Source organism: Scyliorhinus torazame, chromosome 4 (genome assembly GCF_047496885.1).
Source record: "Scyliorhinus torazame isolate Kashiwa2021f chromosome 4, sScyTor2.1, whole genome shotgun sequence".
NCBI classification, from domain to species: Eukaryota; Metazoa; Chordata; class Chondrichthyes; order Carcharhiniformes; family Scyliorhinidae; genus Scyliorhinus; species Scyliorhinus torazame.
Genome location: NC_092710.1, coordinates 89,685,488 through 89,705,644, shown reverse-complemented (window position 1 = coordinate 89,705,644; position 20,157 = coordinate 89,685,488). Strand labels below are relative to the sequence as shown.

The 20,157-nt window shown below is 46.1% G+C and overlaps 1 protein-coding gene across 5 annotated transcripts in view; it reads right to left on the bottom strand.

The window, feature by feature from the left end:
* The window catches only part of rims1a (regulating synaptic membrane exocytosis 1a), a 1,446,068-nt gene that overhangs the window by 120,962 nt on the left and 1,304,949 nt on the right, over positions 1-20,157 (bottom strand). For 2 of the 5 annotated variants that reach the window (XM_072498344.1, XM_072498345.1), the window contains one exon: positions 9,885-9,983. The exons of the other annotated variants lie outside the window; for them this stretch is intronic. In XM_072498344.1, coding sequence (XP_072354445.1) covers positions 9,885-9,983 — 99 coding nt within the window. The remainder of the gene's footprint in view (positions 1-9,884; positions 9,984-20,157) is intronic. 5 annotated transcript variants of the gene reach the window in all.

The window sequence follows — 20,157 nt, the reverse complement described above, 5'->3', positions numbered from 1 at the left end:
TGATAGATCAGAAAATGTTAAATGCCCTCGATGACCCGAATCGCCCTGTTGTGAAATGTAAAGTTATAGGGGATCATCTGGAGATTCACTGTATAGATCCCTGCCAGGCATGTAACAGATCATGAAAGATCTTTCATAAGTGAAAGATTGTCAGCTTTGTACCAGAGAAGTGAAGCAGGCAGCCAGTCAACACATTAGCCTAAGAATCGGGTGGGATATTGTCAGAAACAAGGACCCCACCAGATAAGGGTCGGGACCAGACAGAAACCTACCACCATAGTGACACCGACAAGTCCCAGTTTGGATACAACCACAAGCCCAAGGACCACCCACAGACCCAAATGTGATGAGCAAATTACTAGCCACACTATGGGACATGGGTTAGTCCTGATCCCCACTGACGAATAAGTGACAATAGTACCGGGAAATGAACATGTAAAAGTTATGATTGATCTCACCAACTTACACTTACCAGCCTATTGCTATGGCCAGGAATTATTTGTGACCCTGCAACGGGAAATTCTGGAGGGCAGTGGACTGAAAACATGTAAGCGACAATAGAGAGGTATAGTGGAACTAGCGGTTGGAGGATGTGGAGCGGGAGTTTCAACTGTCAACGCCCTTGACATCGCAGAAATAATTGAGCTCATAAAAGGCCAATGAGAACTGCAGTTAAGGATATTTATCATGATGCCGGAACAGCCAAAGACCTCAGTCAATCAGTCGTGTGGCAGGAACTTAAACAGTTGCAGCCATATCAGACAACATGTAACATGTATGCAACACACTTGTTACAAGCCGCCAGGCCAACCTACTCCAGCTGGATGCACACCGAGTACCTAATTGGCTGAGCAATGATCAATTGAAGGCTTGGATAAAAACGGCCCGCCAAGCTTCTGAACTCCTAAGCGAATTGACATTGGCATTCCCTTTGCGAATGATAGCCATACCCTCCTATTGGGAATGATGTTGCATATTCCCCAGGCAGAGGAGAATAGTACTCACAAACTTCTCCAGGTGAACAATTTGGGACACTATGGGAACGGGGTGTTAGTTAAACGAAAGGATGCCCCTGAAAATGCAATCCAAAAGGAAGATAGAATATACTCCATCGTTGCAAAGGAGGGGAAATAACTGGTTGTGCATGAGAAAGCCATTAGTACAGAAGATTACTGCAGGTCCACTATACATGAGAACTGCACCTTAGCAGTCAAAGTCAACAACCAGACTGTGTTTAATAGTGCTCAGTACTTGACCAATTACTATATTGTGATGTCACATAGCAACTATACCAAGCGAGGCATTGTATGTGAAGGAACTGTTTAAATAACAGAACCTTTTCTCTAAAATATGAAATTGTGGATAGAATACCAACACCGATCCATGGATATGCATTATATCGCACGGTGTTGTAATTCTGCAGCTGCTGATACTGCTTGTCTTTTTTTATTACACTCTACTGCCTCAGGTAATGAATTAGAAAATGGCGGAAAGACAGACGTTCCCTAGATAAAGAAGAGCTGCTGCTTACATATTGACCATACCACACTTAAGCCTGAATAAATAAAGTTCAGTATGTCTATTTAGTGGCCTATTCTTGGGCTAGCCAAGGGCCAAAAGGGGGGACTGGAGAGGGTTCCTGAGAGAGACCCGTTAAAACCGGATAGCTAGGATAACACTAGAATAACTCGACATAACTTAGTTTATTGAGGATTGAAACTAATCATTGAAAGTATACGCAGTAATCATTATTAACCATTAAACAGGCATTCTTAGAACATGGCAGGAACGAGCATTTAAACTCTTGCTAACAGTAGTGGCCGCAATGTATGATGGTATTTAAGCTAGCTAACTTGACCACATTCCTAAGACAGACAGAAATAATGTGGTCAGCAATAATATAGCCAGCTTAATAAGCAATTCTTATCAGCAGCTCCAGCATCCAGCACTCAGACAGACCATGATGTGGGCAGGAACCAACTGAGATAAGAGAAATGGGAGTAGGGGAGAGCAAAAGACAGCGGATGCGAGGGTCTTGAAAAACAACAGATAGCCAGGGAACAGGATGGGGCTAAATCACAAACTGATCACGCAGTCACCATGCTACTTCACGTAAAATTTATTGGTCAAGATAAAATCTACAACTACAAGAATTGGATTGAGTCCAGCTGGGGTGGGCTACTGATTTTTGGAAATTGCATAACTGTTGAACCTGAAGCAATTTAAAGCAGAGTGGTTTTGGTGTTTATTCAGATCACTCTTCCTCCTACGTTGCACCAAGCTTGGAAAGTAAAGACGTCTTAACCAGAGTTGTTGTCTCCCCGAGTCTATGTGTTAGCTGAACTGCAATTAGGTGAGGAAAATTCACCACATAAAATCCAGCTCAATACTCAGTATCTAAAAACACTCCTACAATATCCATAGACATTCCCCCTGTCCACTACACTAGCCACCTCTTCAAACAATTAAATGAGATTTGTCAGGCATGCCCTAACTGTTATGAATCCATGCTGGTTCTCCCTGATAAACTGGAAAATTTCAAGGTTTTCAGTTACCCTACCCTTGATTATAGAATCCAACAACTTCCCCACCACAGATGTCAGGTCAGCCGGTCTGTAATTTTCCGTTTTTTCTCTCTCACCCTTCTCAAAAAGCGGAGTGATATGAGCAATTTTCCAATCCAGAGAGATTACTCCTGAATCTAGAGAACTCTGAAAGGTTATAGTTGGGGCTCTACAATGTGCTCCCCTACTTCCTTTAATACCCTCTGATGGAAACTGTCATGTCCTGAGGATTTGTCACTCTTTAGTTCTATTAATTTCCTTATTATCAATGTTTTTCTTACGTTAATTTTATTTAGTTCTTGTCGCTGAACCACCATTGATGTCCTTTGGATTTACAGCAGGTTGACCCTCCTTTTCCACTGTAACTAATGAGACAAAGTAAGAATGTTGTCATTTCCCCATCGTCACTGACTTCAGTCTTTAGCCGGCCAACATTGCTCCTGTCCACCCACTTTCCCTTTATGTAATTTTCAACCTTCTTCTTATTGATTTTGATGTCCTTTGCAAATTTCCTTTTATAATCCCTTTTAGTAGCTCTTATAAGCTGCTTTGTGGCTCTTTGCTGGTGTTTGTATCTTTCTCATTCGGTCGGATGTGTGCTGTTTCTTTTGCATTTTTGTAAGCTCTTTCTTTTAATTTTACGCTGTCCTTTATCTCTTTAGTCTACTATGGCTGTTTTTCTGTGAAATGGAGGGATGAATTGGTTCTGTATTGCATTAAATATTTCCTAAATCATCTTCCATTGTTCTTCAGTTGTTTTACCCATTGGTAGATTTTCTCACTGAACTGTGGACAGTCTCGGTCTCATCTCATTAAAGTCAGTCTTCCCTAATCTAACATTCTAGTATCTGATTTACGCTTTTTACTTATATTGAACTCGATCATGTTGTGATCACTATTTGATACATGTACAATTAGGTCACTAATTAAACTCGGCTATTACTCATTACTAAATTGCTTGTCCCCTTCTTGCATCCAGGACATACAGCTGTAGGAAAGAATCTCTGACACACTCGAGAAATTCACTGCCTTTCTGACTGTCTCTCCCAATCTAAATTATAGTTAAAATCCCCCATTCATACAACTTTGCCTTTGCAACTCGCTTTCCTAATTTCTGCATTCATACAATCTAGCACTTCCGAGCTGCTACCAGGTTTATAAACAACTATTACAGTTTTAGATCCTCAGTTCCATCCACATGGTCTCCACTGAATGCTTTCCCCTCATTATATCCTCTCTCACCAATTAATTGAATCTGTTTCCAATCAGTAAGGCTATTCCCCAGCACCTCCCTGCCATTTACCCTGTCCGTTCCGTAAACCTTTTAACCATAAATGTATATTAAGATCCCAGTCTTGACCATCTGGTAGCCATGCCTCAGTAATAGCTATTATAATCTCCCATTTGAATTTATGCCTGCAGCTAGTTAATTTATATTTGATATTTTGTGCAGTTATATGTAGAACTCTTACATGGGCCATATACTCTAACCTGTCCCTCAGCACTGATACTTTATTCACCTGTTTATTATTTCTCTCTTCTGGTTTAATCAATATACTTCTGATAGTCTTGCCATTGCCTGCCGTAACTGAAGTAGGATTCCTGACTGTTTCTATACTCTCTGTCTGTGACTTATTTTTGAAACTGTATTTACTTTCCCCGAGGCCTCCCCCCACATACTAGATTAAAGTCCTTGAGACCACCCTATTTACCTTTCCACTAGGACAATGGTCCCAGACCGGTTCAGGTGGAGCCCATCCCAAAGGTACACCTCCTTTCTGTCCCAATACTGATGCCAGTGCTCCACAAAAATGGAACCCTTTCCTTCCTGCACTACTCCTTTAGCCACATGTTTACTTCTCTGATTTTCCTATCTCTTTGCCAATTTGCACGTGTTTCAGGTAATAATCCAGAGGTTATAACCCTTCAGGTCCTGTTCTTTAATTTTGTTCCTAATTTCTGATTATCCCCAAACAGGACCTCTTGCCTACTCTTGTTTATGTTGTTGGTCCAGCATGGACCACAACAACTGGATCCTTCCCCTCCCTCTCCAAAATCCTTTCCAATTGGTTTGAGATTTCCCTCACCCTGACGCCAGGCAGACAACACGTCATGTTTGACTCTCGATCCTGTTTACAAAGAATGCTATGTATACCCCCGATAATAAAATCACTATCATTTGTCTTTTTGCTCTGCCTACTTGAATGGTCTCCTGTACCACTGTCAGTCCTTTTTATTCCATGAGCTATAATTTTTCTCACAAATCTGTTGTATAGCTCTGCCTGGAATTTGGAAGGGGTGGTGGAGGACAATCTAAAAAAGCATTTAAATAATTCAATAGCACTGATAGAGAGAAACTGTTTCCTCTTGTGGAGGAAATCCAGAACCAAGAGGCATTATTTTCAAATTGGAGCTGGGCAAATCGTGACATCAGGTAGTACTTAAACACATAAACGGAGTGGGAATCTGGCACTTGCTCTCCCACAAAGAAAGATGCTGGGCTTAGAGCAATTGAAAATGCCAAAACTCAGATTGACAGGTAAATGTTGTGATGATACAGATCTGCAATGGTTTGACTGAATGGAGGAACAGGCTCCAGGAATTGAATGAATAACAATCGGACCATCTCTACACTGGTTTCACACACTACTGTGGTGATTGTCCCTTCAAGGCACAGCAGAGTAAGGGTCACCTGACCTGGGTGACCAATCCGGACTTGGAGTGGGGAATCGCCCCAGGGGAGGAGTTTTTCTAGGCAGTGGTATTTGAGAATTAGGTACAAAGATGCTGCTGCTGTCGAAGATCCCTGCAAATAAATCACTTTGTTTTCACGGATGAAGATTCTGAAAGAGTATCATTGCAACTACACAAGTTACATTTTGCCATCACATGTTTCACCACTGGCTATGGAGATGATACATGTGTGAATAGAACTCTCTAAATTCTCACTCACCCCAGCAGAAGCATAGATTTTCACAGTAATTTCATTGCAGTGTTAATGTAAGCCTAATAGTGACAATAATAAAGATTATTATTATTGATTAAATACTTGCGGGATATATTCAGGCAGATGAAGTATGTAACTTCATCCAGAACTGAAAAGTCATTTCAACCCCTTTCTGGAAGTCCACAAAAGACTTTGTCACCAAGAATATTCTACTCTGACTTCTGTTGGCAACCATGGAGTGAGTGGTCGCACACAGGGCAGCTCCGGCTCAAAGGCGTTGCTTTGTTTTTTTCATCCAGGTATTGGGTAGATTCAGCAGAAAAGTGGAGTGGGGAATGTAGGAGAAGAAGTTCTCCTCACGATTGGCATGGTTACTGGCTATCAGACCCGGCTGAAGACAGTGAAAGACCTTGCTAAGGTGTTGGAGGAGACCTGTGGCATAGCACCAATTGTGAAAATGGTGGAGGGGGAAGGGTCGGCAGCACGGGAAAGCCTTAGATGGAGCAATTGATGAGGTTCATCAAGGAGGAATTTTGAACAGCAGAGGAAGAAGATGTAGGGTGACTGGTCGCAGGTGATTGAGGGAGCAGTGGTCCCTCTTCACGGGTCTCTGGATCGGGTGGAAAAGTGTTTCGAAGCACAAGGAGCAAGAATCCTGGAGATGGAAAAGGTGTCTGACCAGAGTGACCCTATTGTGTCCTTGGAGGCGGAGGTGAGGATCCTGGACATCTATGCAAGTCACTGCGGTCGAAGGTGGAAGAGCAGGAGAACAGGTCCAGAAGACAGAATTTGCAGATTATGGGTCTGCCGGAGGACGTGGAGGGAACGAGCACCACAAAGTATGTTTCGAGGATATTGGACAGATTGGTGCAAGAGGTAGTGCTGGACAAGGCCCCAGAGGTGGACAGGGCCCATAGGCCCTTGAGGCAGAAGCCGAGAGCAGGGAAGCCGCCATGGGCAGTGATTTTGCGGATGCAAAAGTTTGTGGATAAGGAGAAGATCCTGAGGTGGGCCAGGGTGAAGTAAGTCTGCGAATGGGGGGGCAATCGACTCTGGATTTACCCGGATATTGGTGCGTAGCTGGCGAAGAAGTGTGCGAGCTTCAACAAGGCCAGTGTTGTACAAACGGAAGATTTGGTTCGGGGTGTTGTACCCTGCCAGACTCTGTAACTCATGACGGCTGGGAGTACTATTTTGAGACACCAGGTGAGGCGAATGACCATGAGCTTGGGGAGAACTGAGGAGTGGTATGGAATGAAGGAGTCAAGTCTGCGAAAGTTGGAAGTTACTGTTGTTTTGGGTTGATGATGGGGGTGAAGCGGATGGATTTTCAGAAGCTGTAAAAGCTTTTAAGGGAGGGCGATCACTGTTTTTTGAGAGGAGGTTATTAGTGAATGCTGGTGTTTTTTCATATAAGGGGGTATGTTGGTTGAGGCCCTTTGGGTTGCGTTTATGGTTTTGTCTTTATTTAGGGTGGTTGAGGGCCTGTTTCGCAGGCTACGGTGGGGTTGGTAGGGGTGGGGTGGGGGTGTACAAGGGAGTGGAGTGGCCATGCTAGCAAGCAGTGCTAATGAATAGGAGTGTGGTGGGGAAGGAGGCTGCGAGGGTTGGCCAGGTTAGGTGGTGGGGCGGAGGGGGGGTTGGAAAGAGTGCGACGGGGTAGGTTTGGAGGATGAGCGTGGTCATGGACCGGGTGGGGAGGCCATCTTGTATGGGCACGATTCAGAATGGGATTGGGCGAGGCAAAACCAAAGGGGGATGATGGCGGATGATAGAGGGGGGTGGACGCAAGCCTCCGGGAAGAATTGTGACATGGAATGTCCGTGGGCTATAAGAACCGGTCAAGAGGTCCTAGGTTTTTGCTCAGCTGAGGGGTTTGAGAGCGGAGGTGATTTTCTTGCAGGAGACATATCTATGGGTGAAGGATCAGGTTAGGCTGAGGAAGGGATGGGTGGGACAAGTATTGCACTCGGAGTTTGACTCAAAGTCAAGGGGGATGGCCATTTTGCTGAACAAGAAAACGGGGTTTGTGGGTGCCGGGGAGGTGCGAGATAGTGAATGCATGAGTGGGATGTTAGAGGGGATGCCAGTGGTGTCAGTTAATGTTTATGCGCCTAACTGGGATGGTACAGGTTTTGTAAAGAGAGTATCAGGGGCTATTAGGGGCGATTCCGGGCTTGGATTCGCACCAGCTGATCATGAGAGGAGATTTTAACTGTCCGATGAAGCTGAAGGTGGACTGATCGAGCCCCAAGTCGATGGGAAGGTCGAGGATGGCGAGCGAGCTGGGCGGATTTATGGATAGAATGGGGATGGTGGATTCGTGGAGGTTCAGGAAGCTAGGAGGTTGGGAGTATTCCTTCACACGTGTACAAGGTGGTCTCTAGAATTGATTTTTTTCATGGCGAGTCAGGCGGTGCTGATGGGGATGGTAGGGGCAGAATATGCAGGAATTGTGATTTTGGATCACATGCTGCATTAGCTGGGTGTGAGGCTTAAGTCAGGGCAGGAGGCTACAATGGAAAATCCCATTGGCCAGTGGCGGGAATGGAGCATCCCACTGCCAGCAACGGTACAAGGAACACGAGTCTGGGGAGGCAGAGAATTCACCCCAGCATTTCATTTCTAAACTGCGTCTTCATTCATTTAATTAATTGGATGGAAAATCAAACACTTCAAGACAGAGAGTTTGTAACTAGTACTCCCTGTGAGAAATACTCTGCATCAAGAATGCCAAATTGGCCTTAATTCTTAATTTTCCACATCCATAAGTGTAAAATCAAATGAAAATAAGAAGTGCCATGAATGTGGCAATGATTTGTACCTAATTTTATCTTAATTATTTGGCCCGGTCATTGCCGCTGAATGGGAATTTAGTGGTAGTAATGTATGAAAATTATACAACAATAAATAACATGAGCTAAACTGCTCTGCTGACTTCCTCAAACCCAGGAAGAATCAGGTGTCTATATACAGACAAGGATCCTGAAGCCATTCTTTGGTTTGCAGGATTGTATAATGTTGGGGATTTTTTAAATCTTTAACCCCACATCATTATAAATATGAAGCTAATGTAATATGGTAAAATTGATTTTTGTCTGTTCTGAATTTTTAAACTTGCATTCTTGTGTTAGGATTGGCTTGTAAAGCATTATAACCACACTGCAGTAGTTATCTCTCACTTCAGTTCTAAACTGTCAGCTGTGGCATTTCACAAAGACAACTTGATAAACTGAAGCTCAGCTGTCAACTAACCAAAGTTCTCACAGTCAATGATTCCATTTTAGACCATGACCTGAAAGTATTTCCATTCAATATTAATGGAAAGTGCATTGGTTTCAAGATCAGCGGGGTTTCCCACACTGGTCTTAGCTCAAAGGGGAGGCTCCAAGCTGGGCTAGTGACTTTGTCTGACAGCTGTTTCTAAAACAAAGGTTGGGACATTCGTAGGGTTGGTAACCTCTGTGATTGACAACTCAAGTGTCTCAATCTAATATTGGTAGGCCATAATGTCAAGGAGAGGAAGCAGTCTGCACACCAGAGTTGCAAATCTATTGAGAGGAAAAGTTTTATTCAAAATCACAAGGGATGGAAGGCTTGATTCTTGGAACGACAATGGTAATAAATATTCAACAACATCTGGTAATAATCCAGAAACAAGAAAACATTAGAAGCCAGTAGATTTTCTAGTATGTGGTGTGCAAGTTGGGGGAACTGGGATCTGTAGTGCCATAAAACAGCACAGTTCACCCAGTTCAAAACAGAGGCCAGCGGATCGTGCACCTTCCCAGCCACTGTATTTCTCTGTAGCAAATGAGGCAGAGACTGCCATGCCAGAGTGATGTCTAACACAGAGTTGACCACCATGGCGCAAACCATTGTCTTATGAGACAGAAGGGCTGCTACAGGCTCATCCTATAATATAGTGTTTAGAAAGGAGTTATGAAACTTTTAACATTAATAACTTCAGATGGTCACATGATAGAAGATATTGTGAAGGAAAGTAAGCTACATATGAAGGCACAATTCATACCAGTTCAAATTTCTAAGATTCAACATACTCGCCATCTTTTGTGACACATTGTTCAATCTGAGTTTCCAACAATTCACCCTCATCAGTTTCAGCATTGTTAATAACGTTAACATAAAACAATCTTGATGAATTATGCTCTCAGATGCCATTTATAGTTAGTTTTGATCATATGAACATCCACAATTATTAATATTTAAAGTTACACAATGCTGTTACAAACACTGTACATTCAATAATTTCAATTTGCAGACCCATGTCGTTCTCTTGCCATAACTGCTCACACTATCGTGAAGTTTCAAGAAGAATAGATCCATTTTCTACCTGCTTCTTATTTCCTCACCTTCTCTCCTTAAGGTGCTGACTCCTGTTTCGGTACTGGTCCAAGGGTACTGGGCACCCTCCAGTACCTCGCCCAAGTGGCTATTCTTCATATGTGACCCTAGGCAGTGAGCACAGACAGTCAGTGTTGGCAAACTAATTAAATATGGAAGGCACCATGGTCATCCTCTTCTCACTTACGTCCATGCACATGAACCTTCCAGCAAGGGCTACTGGATAGTGATGAATGACAGTACACCTATCTGATCTTTCCCCTCCTCAAGCTCAGGGGCATTCAGAATAGACTGGGAGTCTAAGGTCCATAGTTTTGGATATGGCTGATACAGGCACCCTTTAATAAAGATTGTAAAGAAAACCATGCATGAGACAGCACAGAAGGAATGCATTCGGCCCATCATGTTTAACTAATGATTGCATTTTTTGATGAGGTAACAGAGGGGATTGATGAGGGTACTGCAATTGAAGAAGAAAAGAACCAAGGACTTCCAAAAGATGTCTAATGAACATGGATACAAAGTTGACTGAGAGAGAAAAGAGGGAGCAGTGGTGAAGAGTAGTTTCTCAGAATGGAAGCAGGAATACACTGGGATTCCTCAGGGGGCAATGTTAGTACACCTGCTTTATTTAATCTATATTAATGATCTAAATTGGGTGTACAAATTTCAGATGACAAAAAACTTTAAACTGTGATGGAGGAGAATAGTGATAGACTTCAAGATGACACAGACAAGCTGGCAGAATGGATAGCCACATGGCAGATGAAATGTACTCCACGGAAGAGCGAGATGGTAAATTATTGTAGGCAGAATGAGAGGCAATACAAAATAAAGTAGGTGCAGGAGCAAAGGGACCTGGTGGAATATGCAAATATTATGGTGGCCACAAAGGACATGGGGGTCATCAATAGATCACCCCATGTGGTTTGTGGAATGTCAATTTCCCGCTGCTTCAACCCGGCCATGTATACTGTGGGGCCCCGGGTTTGGACTTCTGCACTGAAAGCCGTGGCTGCAGCCTTTTCTGTTATATACATAAAAGAGTGTGGTGTCGGAAGTCTGGCCTTGACGAGATTATGACATTGGCGACGAGGAGTAAACAAGTGTTTTTTTTCTTCAAACAGCCTTCATTGTCAAAAACAAGCGTCCCCTCTGGTAAGAAAAAAAATGCCTCTCTTCGGTAAACTTGAACCCTATGGTGCAGGCGAAGACTACGCCTTGTACAGAGCTCATGCATTACTTCTTCCGGGTTAATGATATTGAGGGAGATGAAAAACAGAAAGTGATCTCACTGAAAGTACGCAGGGGCCCACATTCAGTGCGATAAAAAGTCTGACCTATTAGATGCCCTTGACTCAAAGACTTTTAACGAGTTAGTAGAATTGATAAGAAACCACTATGATCTGAAGCTCTCAGTTATATTCCAGAGATACTGCTTTAACACAGCTGGGAGAACCCCAGGGGAACCTGTCAATTAATTTTGGGCCAGGTTACGAAAATTGGCAGAACATTGTGAATTCAGACCATCCCTGAATGAAATTTTGTGAGACTGATTGGTATTCAGTATGGGTCCCTTTATTGAAGGAAAGATATTATTTCATTAGAGGCGGTTCAGAGAAGGTTCACTGGCATGGTTCCTGATATGGAGCGGTTGTTTTATGAGCAAAGGTTAAACAGATTGGGAGGTGATCTCATTGAAACTCATAGGATTCTTAAAGGGCTTGACAGGGTAAATGCTGAGGGGATGTTTCACCTCTTGGGAGAGTCTAGGACCAGAGGGTATAGTCTCAGAATAAAGAGGTGTCAATTTAAGACTGATATGAGGAGGAATTTCTTTTCTCAGAGGGTTGTGGGTTTTTGGAACACCGTGCCACAGAGAACTGTTGGGGCAGATTCCTTGTGTATATTTAAGGCTGCGACGGATAGATTCTTGATCAGTAAACAAATCAAGGGCTACAGGGAAAGGGCAGGAAAGTGGACGTTAGGAATGTCAGATCAGCCATGATCCTATCCAATGATGGAGCTTGAGGGGCCGAATGGCCTACTCCTGGTACTTTTTGTTTTTTTTCGAAAATATTTTATTGAGGCATTTATAATTGTAACATTTTAAACAGAGATCCAACTCACACAAAAACCCCACAATAATATACCCAACTCCTCCCAGCCCTAATCCCTAACTACCCATACATTAGATTCCCTACCCTTATCCGTCACTTCCATGCCTCCCTTTCCACCCCCCACTCCCTCTCTACTTGAAGTCGATGAATGGCTGCCACCTCCGAGCGAACCCCTGTATTGATCCCTTGAAGGCGAACTTAATTTTCTCTAGCCAAAGAAGCCCTGCCATGTCACCGAACCACACCCCCGACTTTGGAGGCTCCGAGTCCCTCCACCCCAACAAAATTCGTCTCCGGGCCACCAGGGAGGCAAATGCCAAAACGTCGGGCTCTCTCCTCTCCTGGGCTCCCAGGACACTCTAAATATTGCCACCTCTGGACTTGGAGTCACCCTCCCTTCCAGGACCTCTGACATGACATCTGAAAATCCCTGCCAAAATCCCCTCAGCTTCAGACACGTCCAAAACCTATGAACATGGTTCGCAGGACTTCCCCCACACCGCCCACACCTGTCCTCCACCTCCTACAAAACCTATTCATCCGGGCCACAGTCATATGAGCCCTGTGGAGCACCTTGAACTGGATCAGGCTGAGCCTGGCACACAATGAGGATGCATTGATTCTTCTCAGGGCCTTCTCCCATAACCCGACTTCCAACTCTCCTCCCAGCTCTTCCTCCTACTTCCTCTTCACCTCCCCAATTGGAACCCCTTCCCACTCCATCAGTTCCTTATATATTTCCGAGACCCTCCCCTCCCCAACCCCTGTTTTTGATTTCACCTTATACTGTAGCCCCTTTAGTGGGAGGCGAGGGAAGCTCGGGACCTGCCTCCGAATAAAATCCCGTACCTGCAGGTACCGGAACCCGTTCCCATCCAGCAACTCAAACTCCTCCTCTAGCACCTCCAGGCTTGGGAAACCCTCCTCAATGAAGAGATCCCCAAATCTCTCCCGCAGCCCCCCCAGAGCGAACCGGTGATTATCACAGATCGGTGACCACACCGACGCCCCTTCCAGCCTCATGTGCTGCCTCCATTGCCCGCACACTCTCAAGACTGCCACTACCACTGGGCTTGTGGAGTGCCGAGCTGGCGAAAACAGCAGCGTTGGCATTAACAAAGCCTTCAGACTCGTGCCCTTGTAAGATGCCGCCTCCACTCGCTCCCACACTGACCCCTCCCTCACTACCCATTTCTTAACTATCAATATATTAGCTGCCCAGTAGTAATTAATAAAGTTTGGAAGGGCCAAGCCCCCTCCCCACGCCCCCGCTCAAGAAGGACCTTCTTCGCCCTCGGGGCCTTCCCGGCCCAAAAAAACCCGAGATCACCGCACTCATCGTCCTAAAAAATGTCTTGGGGATCAAGATTGAAAGACATGGAAACACAAACAGCCAACTCGGGAAGACTGTCATTTTCACCGTCTGTAACCTCCCCGCCAATGTCAGCGGGTGCACGTCCCACCTACGGAAGTCCCCTTTCATTTGCTGAATCAACCTGCCCAAATTTAGTTTATGAAGCTGACCCCAGTCCTTTGCCACATGAATCCCCAGGTGCCTAAAACACCCCCCCACCACTTTGAACAGCCTGCCCCTCAATCTCCTCTCCTGCCCCCTTGCCTGGATTGCAAAAACCTGACTCATGCCCATATTCAGTTTGTAACCTGAGAACCGACCAAATTCCTCCAGTATCCCCATAATTCCTGCAATTCCCCCCAACGCGTCTGTTATAAAGTAGCAAATCGTCCACATAGAGTGAGACCCTATGTTCCACCCCCCCCCCATACTATCCCACGCCAAATGTTCGATGCTCTCAGCGCCATTGCCAAAGGCTCTATGGCCAGGGTAAACAGTAGTGGGGAGAGTGAACACCCCTGTCTCATCCCTTAACACAGACTAAAATATTCTGATCGAACCCGGTTTGTCCTTGCAATCGCCACCGGTGCCTGATATAGCAACCGGACCCAATCCAGAAATCCCTGCCCAAACCCAAACCTTCCCAGGACATCCCACAAATACTTCCACTCCACCCAATCAAAGGCCTTTTCTGCATCCACCACCTCGATTTCGCGCCCCTCCGCAGAGGCATCATTATTACATTTAGGAGCCGTCTAATATTGGATGTCAGGTGTCGTCCCTTCGCAAATCCCGTCTGGTCCTCCCCTATTACCCCCAGAACACAATCCTCTCTACGTGTGGTCAAGATCTTTGCCAGCAACTTTGCGTCCACATTTAGCAGGGAGACCCACAGCCTGCAATAACGTTGGGGGGAGCACTCCCAGCCCTTTGACGCATGGAAAGCCTTTACCAGGAGCGGCCCAACATTTTATAAAACTGAACCGGGTATCTGTCTGGTCCCGTTGCTTTACCCGATTGCATCGACCCCAACCCGTTTGTAACTTTCCCAAGCCCAATTGGGGCTCCCAAATCTTCCACCAACTCCTCATCTATCCTCGGGAACTCCAGCCCTCCCATAAATCGCTTCATACCCTCTTCCCCGGCTGGGGGTTCCGATTTATACAATGACTATAAAACTCCCGAAACACATCATTCACCCCTCTGCCAGATCCAGAATCACCTTCCCCCTTGTATCTCTCACTTTCCCAATCTCTCTCACTGCCTCCTGTCTCCTCAGCTGATGTGCCAGCATCCGGCTGGCGTTTTCCCCATATTCACCCTCCACAGCTGTCCCTCCACCTTACCTGTGCACAGGAGCCCAAATTCCAGCTGCAGTCTCTGACGCTCCTTCAGAAGCCCGTCATCCGGAGACTCCGTGTACCTCCTGTCCACCTGTAAAATCCGCCTACCAATCTGTCAACTCAGTCCGCTCATTCTTCTCCTTATGGGCCTGAATTGAGATAATTCCCCCCTAATAACCACCTTCAGTGCCTCTGAAAACACCCCCGCCGAAACTTCACCCATGTCATTGATCTTTATATATCCCCAAATGGCCTCCCTCACCCGCCTCCTCCTCCGCTAACAGCCCCACATCCAACCTCCATTGCGGGCACTGGTCCTTTCCTTTGCTGACTCGCAGATCCACCCAGTGCGGGGTGTGGTCTGACACCACTATTGCTGAATATTCAGCATTTACCACCTCAGCCAGCAGCGTCTTATCCATAACCAAAAAGTCTATCCGGGAATACACCGTATGCACATGGGAGTAGAACGAAAACTCCTAGCTCCTCGGCCTCCCAAATCTCCACGGATCAACACCCCCCATGAACTCCATGAACCCCCGAAGCTCCCTTGCCAGAGCTGATACCTTCCCAGACCCAGAACTCGACCGATCCAGGATCCAGGACCGTACTGAAATCTCCCCCCATAATCAGTCGATGTGAATCTAGGTCCGGGATCCTCCCCAGCACCCGTCTAACAAACTCAACATATAGAAGTATAGAAGCAGGGATGTGTTGCTGCAATTGTACAGGACCTTGGTGAGGCCACACCTGGAGCATTGTGTGCATTTTGGTCTCCTTCTCTGAGGAAGGATGTTCTTGCTCTCGAGGGAGTGCAGCGAAGGTTTACCAGACTGATTCTAGGGATGGCGGGACTGTCATATGAGGAGAGATTGACGAGGTTGGGATTGTTCTCGCTGGAGTTCAGAAGAATGAGGGGGGATCTCATAGAGACTTATAAAATTCCAACAGGACTAGACAGGGTAGATGCAGGGAAGATGTTACCAATGATGGGTATGTCCAGAACCAGGGGTAACAGCCTGAGGATTCAGGGTAAACCATTTCGGACAGAGATAAGGAGACATGCAGATGGGAGTAGAACAAAAACTCCTTACTCCTTGGCCTCGATCGTGGTCAACGACCGGGCCAGGTCCTCCGAACTTTCCTTGCACTGTTGGGTGAACTTCTCATTCAGGGAGCTCACCAACTGGTCCTTCGATCACTGAGCCGGCGGGGCCAGACCCTGCACATCCGAGAACCTGGTCTTCCACTTTCAAATGTGTCTCCTGCAACATAGCCACGTCCGCCTTCAGTTGCCTCAAGTGCGCGAACACACGGGTCCTTTTGACTGGCCCATTCAGTCCCCAAACTTTTCACATGACCAGCCTGGTCGGGAGGCACCCTGCCCCCCCCTCCCCTGCTGATCAACCATAACCTCTCCCAGGCCAGTCTGCGGCCGATGTCCCGCATCTCCTCTGGCCCACCCTCGGGCAACCACCGTCATTAACCCTCCTCCTCCTCCGCTTTGAAAGTCCCCTCCCCGTCAGCAGTATAATCTCACCACCACTCCCATTCCCCCTCTCATCCCCCCTCACATCGATCTTCAGCTTACCTCCCACTTTGCTTCCGTGAACTAGCCCACCCAGCTAGCATGGCAGACCCTGCATATGGTGCCTAGAACATGAATGAAATGAAAAATGAAAATCGCTTATTGCCACAAGTAGGCTTCAAATGAAGTTACTGTGAAAAGCCCCTAGTCGCCACATGCCGGTGCCTGTTCGGGGAGGCTGGTACGGGAATTGAACTGTGCTGCTGGCATGCCTTGGTCTGCTTTAAAAGCCAGCTATTTAGCCCAGTGTGCTAAACCAGCCCCTTGGCTAATGAACATACATAGAACATAGGAAAATACAGCACAGAACAGGCCCTTCAGCCCACGATGTTGTGTCAAACCTTTGTCCTAGATTAATCATAGATAATCATAGAATTTACAGTGCAGAAGGAGGACATTCGGCCCATCGAATCCGCACCGGCTCTTGGAAAGAGGTGGAGGTCAACACCTCCACTCCATCCCCATAACCCAGTAACCCCACCCAACACTAACGGCAATCTTGGACACTAAGGGCAATTTATCATGGCCAATCCACCTAACCTGCACATCTGTGGACTGTGGGAGGAAACTGGAGCACCCGGAGGAAACCCACGCACACACGGGGAGGATGTGCAGACTCCGCACAGACAGTGACCCAAGCCGGAATCGAACTTGGGACCCTGGAGCTGTGAAGCAATTGTGCTATCCACAATGCTACCATGCTGCCCTTAAGAACAAATTAATCTACACTACATCATTCTACCGTGATCCATGTACCTATCCAATAGCTCCTTGAAGGTCCCTAATGTTTCCGACTCAACTACTTCCACAGGCAGTGCATCCCATGCCCCCACTACTCTCTGGGTAAAGAACCTACCTCTGACACCCCCCTATATCTTCCACTATTCACCTTAAATTTATGTCCCCTTGTAATGGTTTGTTCCACCCGGGGACAATATCTCTGACTGTCTACTCTATCTATTCCCCTGATCATCTTTCAACCTCTATCAAGTCGCCCCTTATCCTTCTCCGTTCTAATGAGAAAAGGCCTAGCACCCTCAACCTTTCTTCGTAAGACCTACTCTCCATTCCAGGCAACACCCTGATAAATCTCCTTTGCACCTTTTCCAAAGCTTCCACATCCTTCCTAAAATGAGGCGACCAGAACTGTACACAGTACTCCAAATGTGGCCGTACCAAGGTTTTGCACAGCTGCATCATCACCTCATGGCTCTTAAATTCAATCCCTCTGTTAATGAACGCTAGCACACCATAGGCCTTCTTCACAGCTCTAGCCACTTGAGTGGCAACTTTCAAAGATGTATGAACATAGACCCCAAGATCTCTCTGCTTCTCTACATTGCCAAGAACCCCACCGTTAACCCTGTATTCCGCATTCATATTTGTCCTTCCAAAATGGACAACCTCACGCTTTTCAAGGTTAAACTCCATCTGCCACTTCTCAGCCCAGCTCTGCATCCTATCTATGTCTCTTTGCAGCCGACAACAGCCCTCCTCACTATCCACAACTCCACCAATCTTTGTATCGTCTGCAAATTTACTGACCCACCCTTCAACTCCCTCATCCAAGTCATTCCTGAAAATCACAAACAGCAGAGGACCCAGAACCGATCCCTGCAGGACGCCACTGGTAACTGGGATCCAGGCTGAATATTTGCCATCCACCACCACTCTCTGACTTCTATCGGTTAGCCAGTTCATTATCCAACTGGACAAATTTCCCACTATCCCATGCCTCCTTACTTTCTGCATAAGCCTACCATGGGGAACCTTATCAAATGCCTTACTAAAATTCATGTACACTACATCCACTACTTTACCTTCATCCACATGCTTGGTCACCTCCTCAAAGAATTCAATAAGACTTGTAAGGCAAGACCTACCCCTCACAAATCCGTGCTGACTATCCCTAATCAAGCAGTGTCTTTCCAGATGCTCAGAAATCCTATCCCTCAGTACCTTTTCCATTACTTTGCCTACCACCAAAGTAAGACTAACTGGCCTGTACTTCCCAGGGTTATCCCTATTCCCTTTTTTGAACAGGGGCACGACATTCGCCACTCTCCAATCCCCTGGTACCACCCCTGTTGTCAGTGAGGACGAAAAGATCATTGCCAACGGCTCTGCAATTTCATCTCTTGTTTCCCATAGAATCCTTGGATATATCCCATCAGGCCCGGGGGACTTGTCTATCCTCAAGTTTTTCAAAATGCCCAACACATCTTCCTTCCTAACAAGTATCTCCTCGAGCTTACCAGCCTGTTTCACACTGTCCTCGCCAACAATATGGCCCCTCTCATTTGTAAATACTGAAGAAAAGTACTCGTTCAAGACCTCTCCTATTTCTTCAGACTCAATACACAATCTCTCGCTACTGTCCTTGATCGGACCTACCCTCGCTCTAGTCATTCTCATATTTCTCACATATGTGTAAAAGGCCTTGGGGTTTTCCTTGATCCTACCCACCAAGGATTGTTCATGCCCTCTCTTCGCTCTCCTAATCCCTTTCTTCAGTTCCCTCCTGGCTCTCTTGTATCCCTCCAGCGCCCTGTCTGAACCTTGGTTCCTCAGCCTTACATAAGTCTCCTTCTTTCTCTTAACAAGACATTCAACCTCTCTTGTCAACCATGGTTCCCTCACTTGACCATCTCTTCCCTGCCTGACAGGGACATACATATCAAGGACACGTAGTACCTGTTCCTTGAACAAGTTCCACATTTCACTTGTGTCCTTCCCTGACAGCCTATGTTCCCAACTTATGCACTTCAATTCTTGTCTGACAACATCGTATTTACCCTTACCCCAATTGTAAACCTTGCCCTGTTGCATGCACCTATCCCTCTCCATTACTAAAGTGAAAGTCACAGAATTGTGGTCACTATCTCCAAAATGCTGCCCCACTAACAAATCTATCACTTGCCCTGGTTCATTACCCAGTACCAAATCCAAAATGGCCTCCCCTCTGGTCAGAAAATCTACATACTGTGTTAGAAAAGCTTCCTGGACACCACCCCATCCAAACTATTTGATCTAAAGAGTTTCCACTCAATGTTTGGGAAGTTGAAGTCACCCATGACTACTACCCTGTGACTTCTGCACCTTTCCAAAATCTGTTTCCCAATCTGTTCCTCCACATCTCTGCTACTATTGGAAGGCCTATAGAAAACTCCCAACAAGGTGACTGCTCCTTTCCTATTTCTGACTTCAACCCATACTACCTCATTAGGGTGATACTCCTCGAACTGCCTTTCTGCAGCTGTTATACTATCTCTAATTAACAATGCCGTCACCCCCCACCTCTTTTACCACCCTCCCTAATCTTATTGAAACATCTATAACCAGGGACCTCCAACAACCATTTCTGCCCCTCTTCTATCCAAGTTTCCGTGATGGCCACCACATCGTAGTCCCAAGTACCGATCCATGCCTTAAGTTCACCCACCTTATTCCTGGTGCTTCTTGCCTTGAAGTATACACACTTCAACCCATCTCCGTGCCTGCAAGTCCTCTCCTTTGTCAGTGTTCCCTTCCCCACTGCCTCACTACACGCTTTGACGTCCTGAATATTGGCTACCTTAGTTGCTTGACTACAAATGCGGTTCCCATTCCCCTGCCCCTCTGGTTCAGATGCAACCCGTCCTGCTTGTACAGGTCCCACCTTCCCCAGAATGCGCTCCAATTATCCAAATACCTGAAGCCCTCCCTCCTACACCATTCCTGCAGCCACGTGTTCAACTGCACTCTCTCCCTATTCCTAGCCTCGCTATCACGTGGCACCGGCAACAAACCAGAAATGACAACTCTGTCTGTCCTGGCTTTTAACTTTCGGCCTAACTCCCTAAACTCGTTTATTACCTCCACACCCCTTTTCCTACC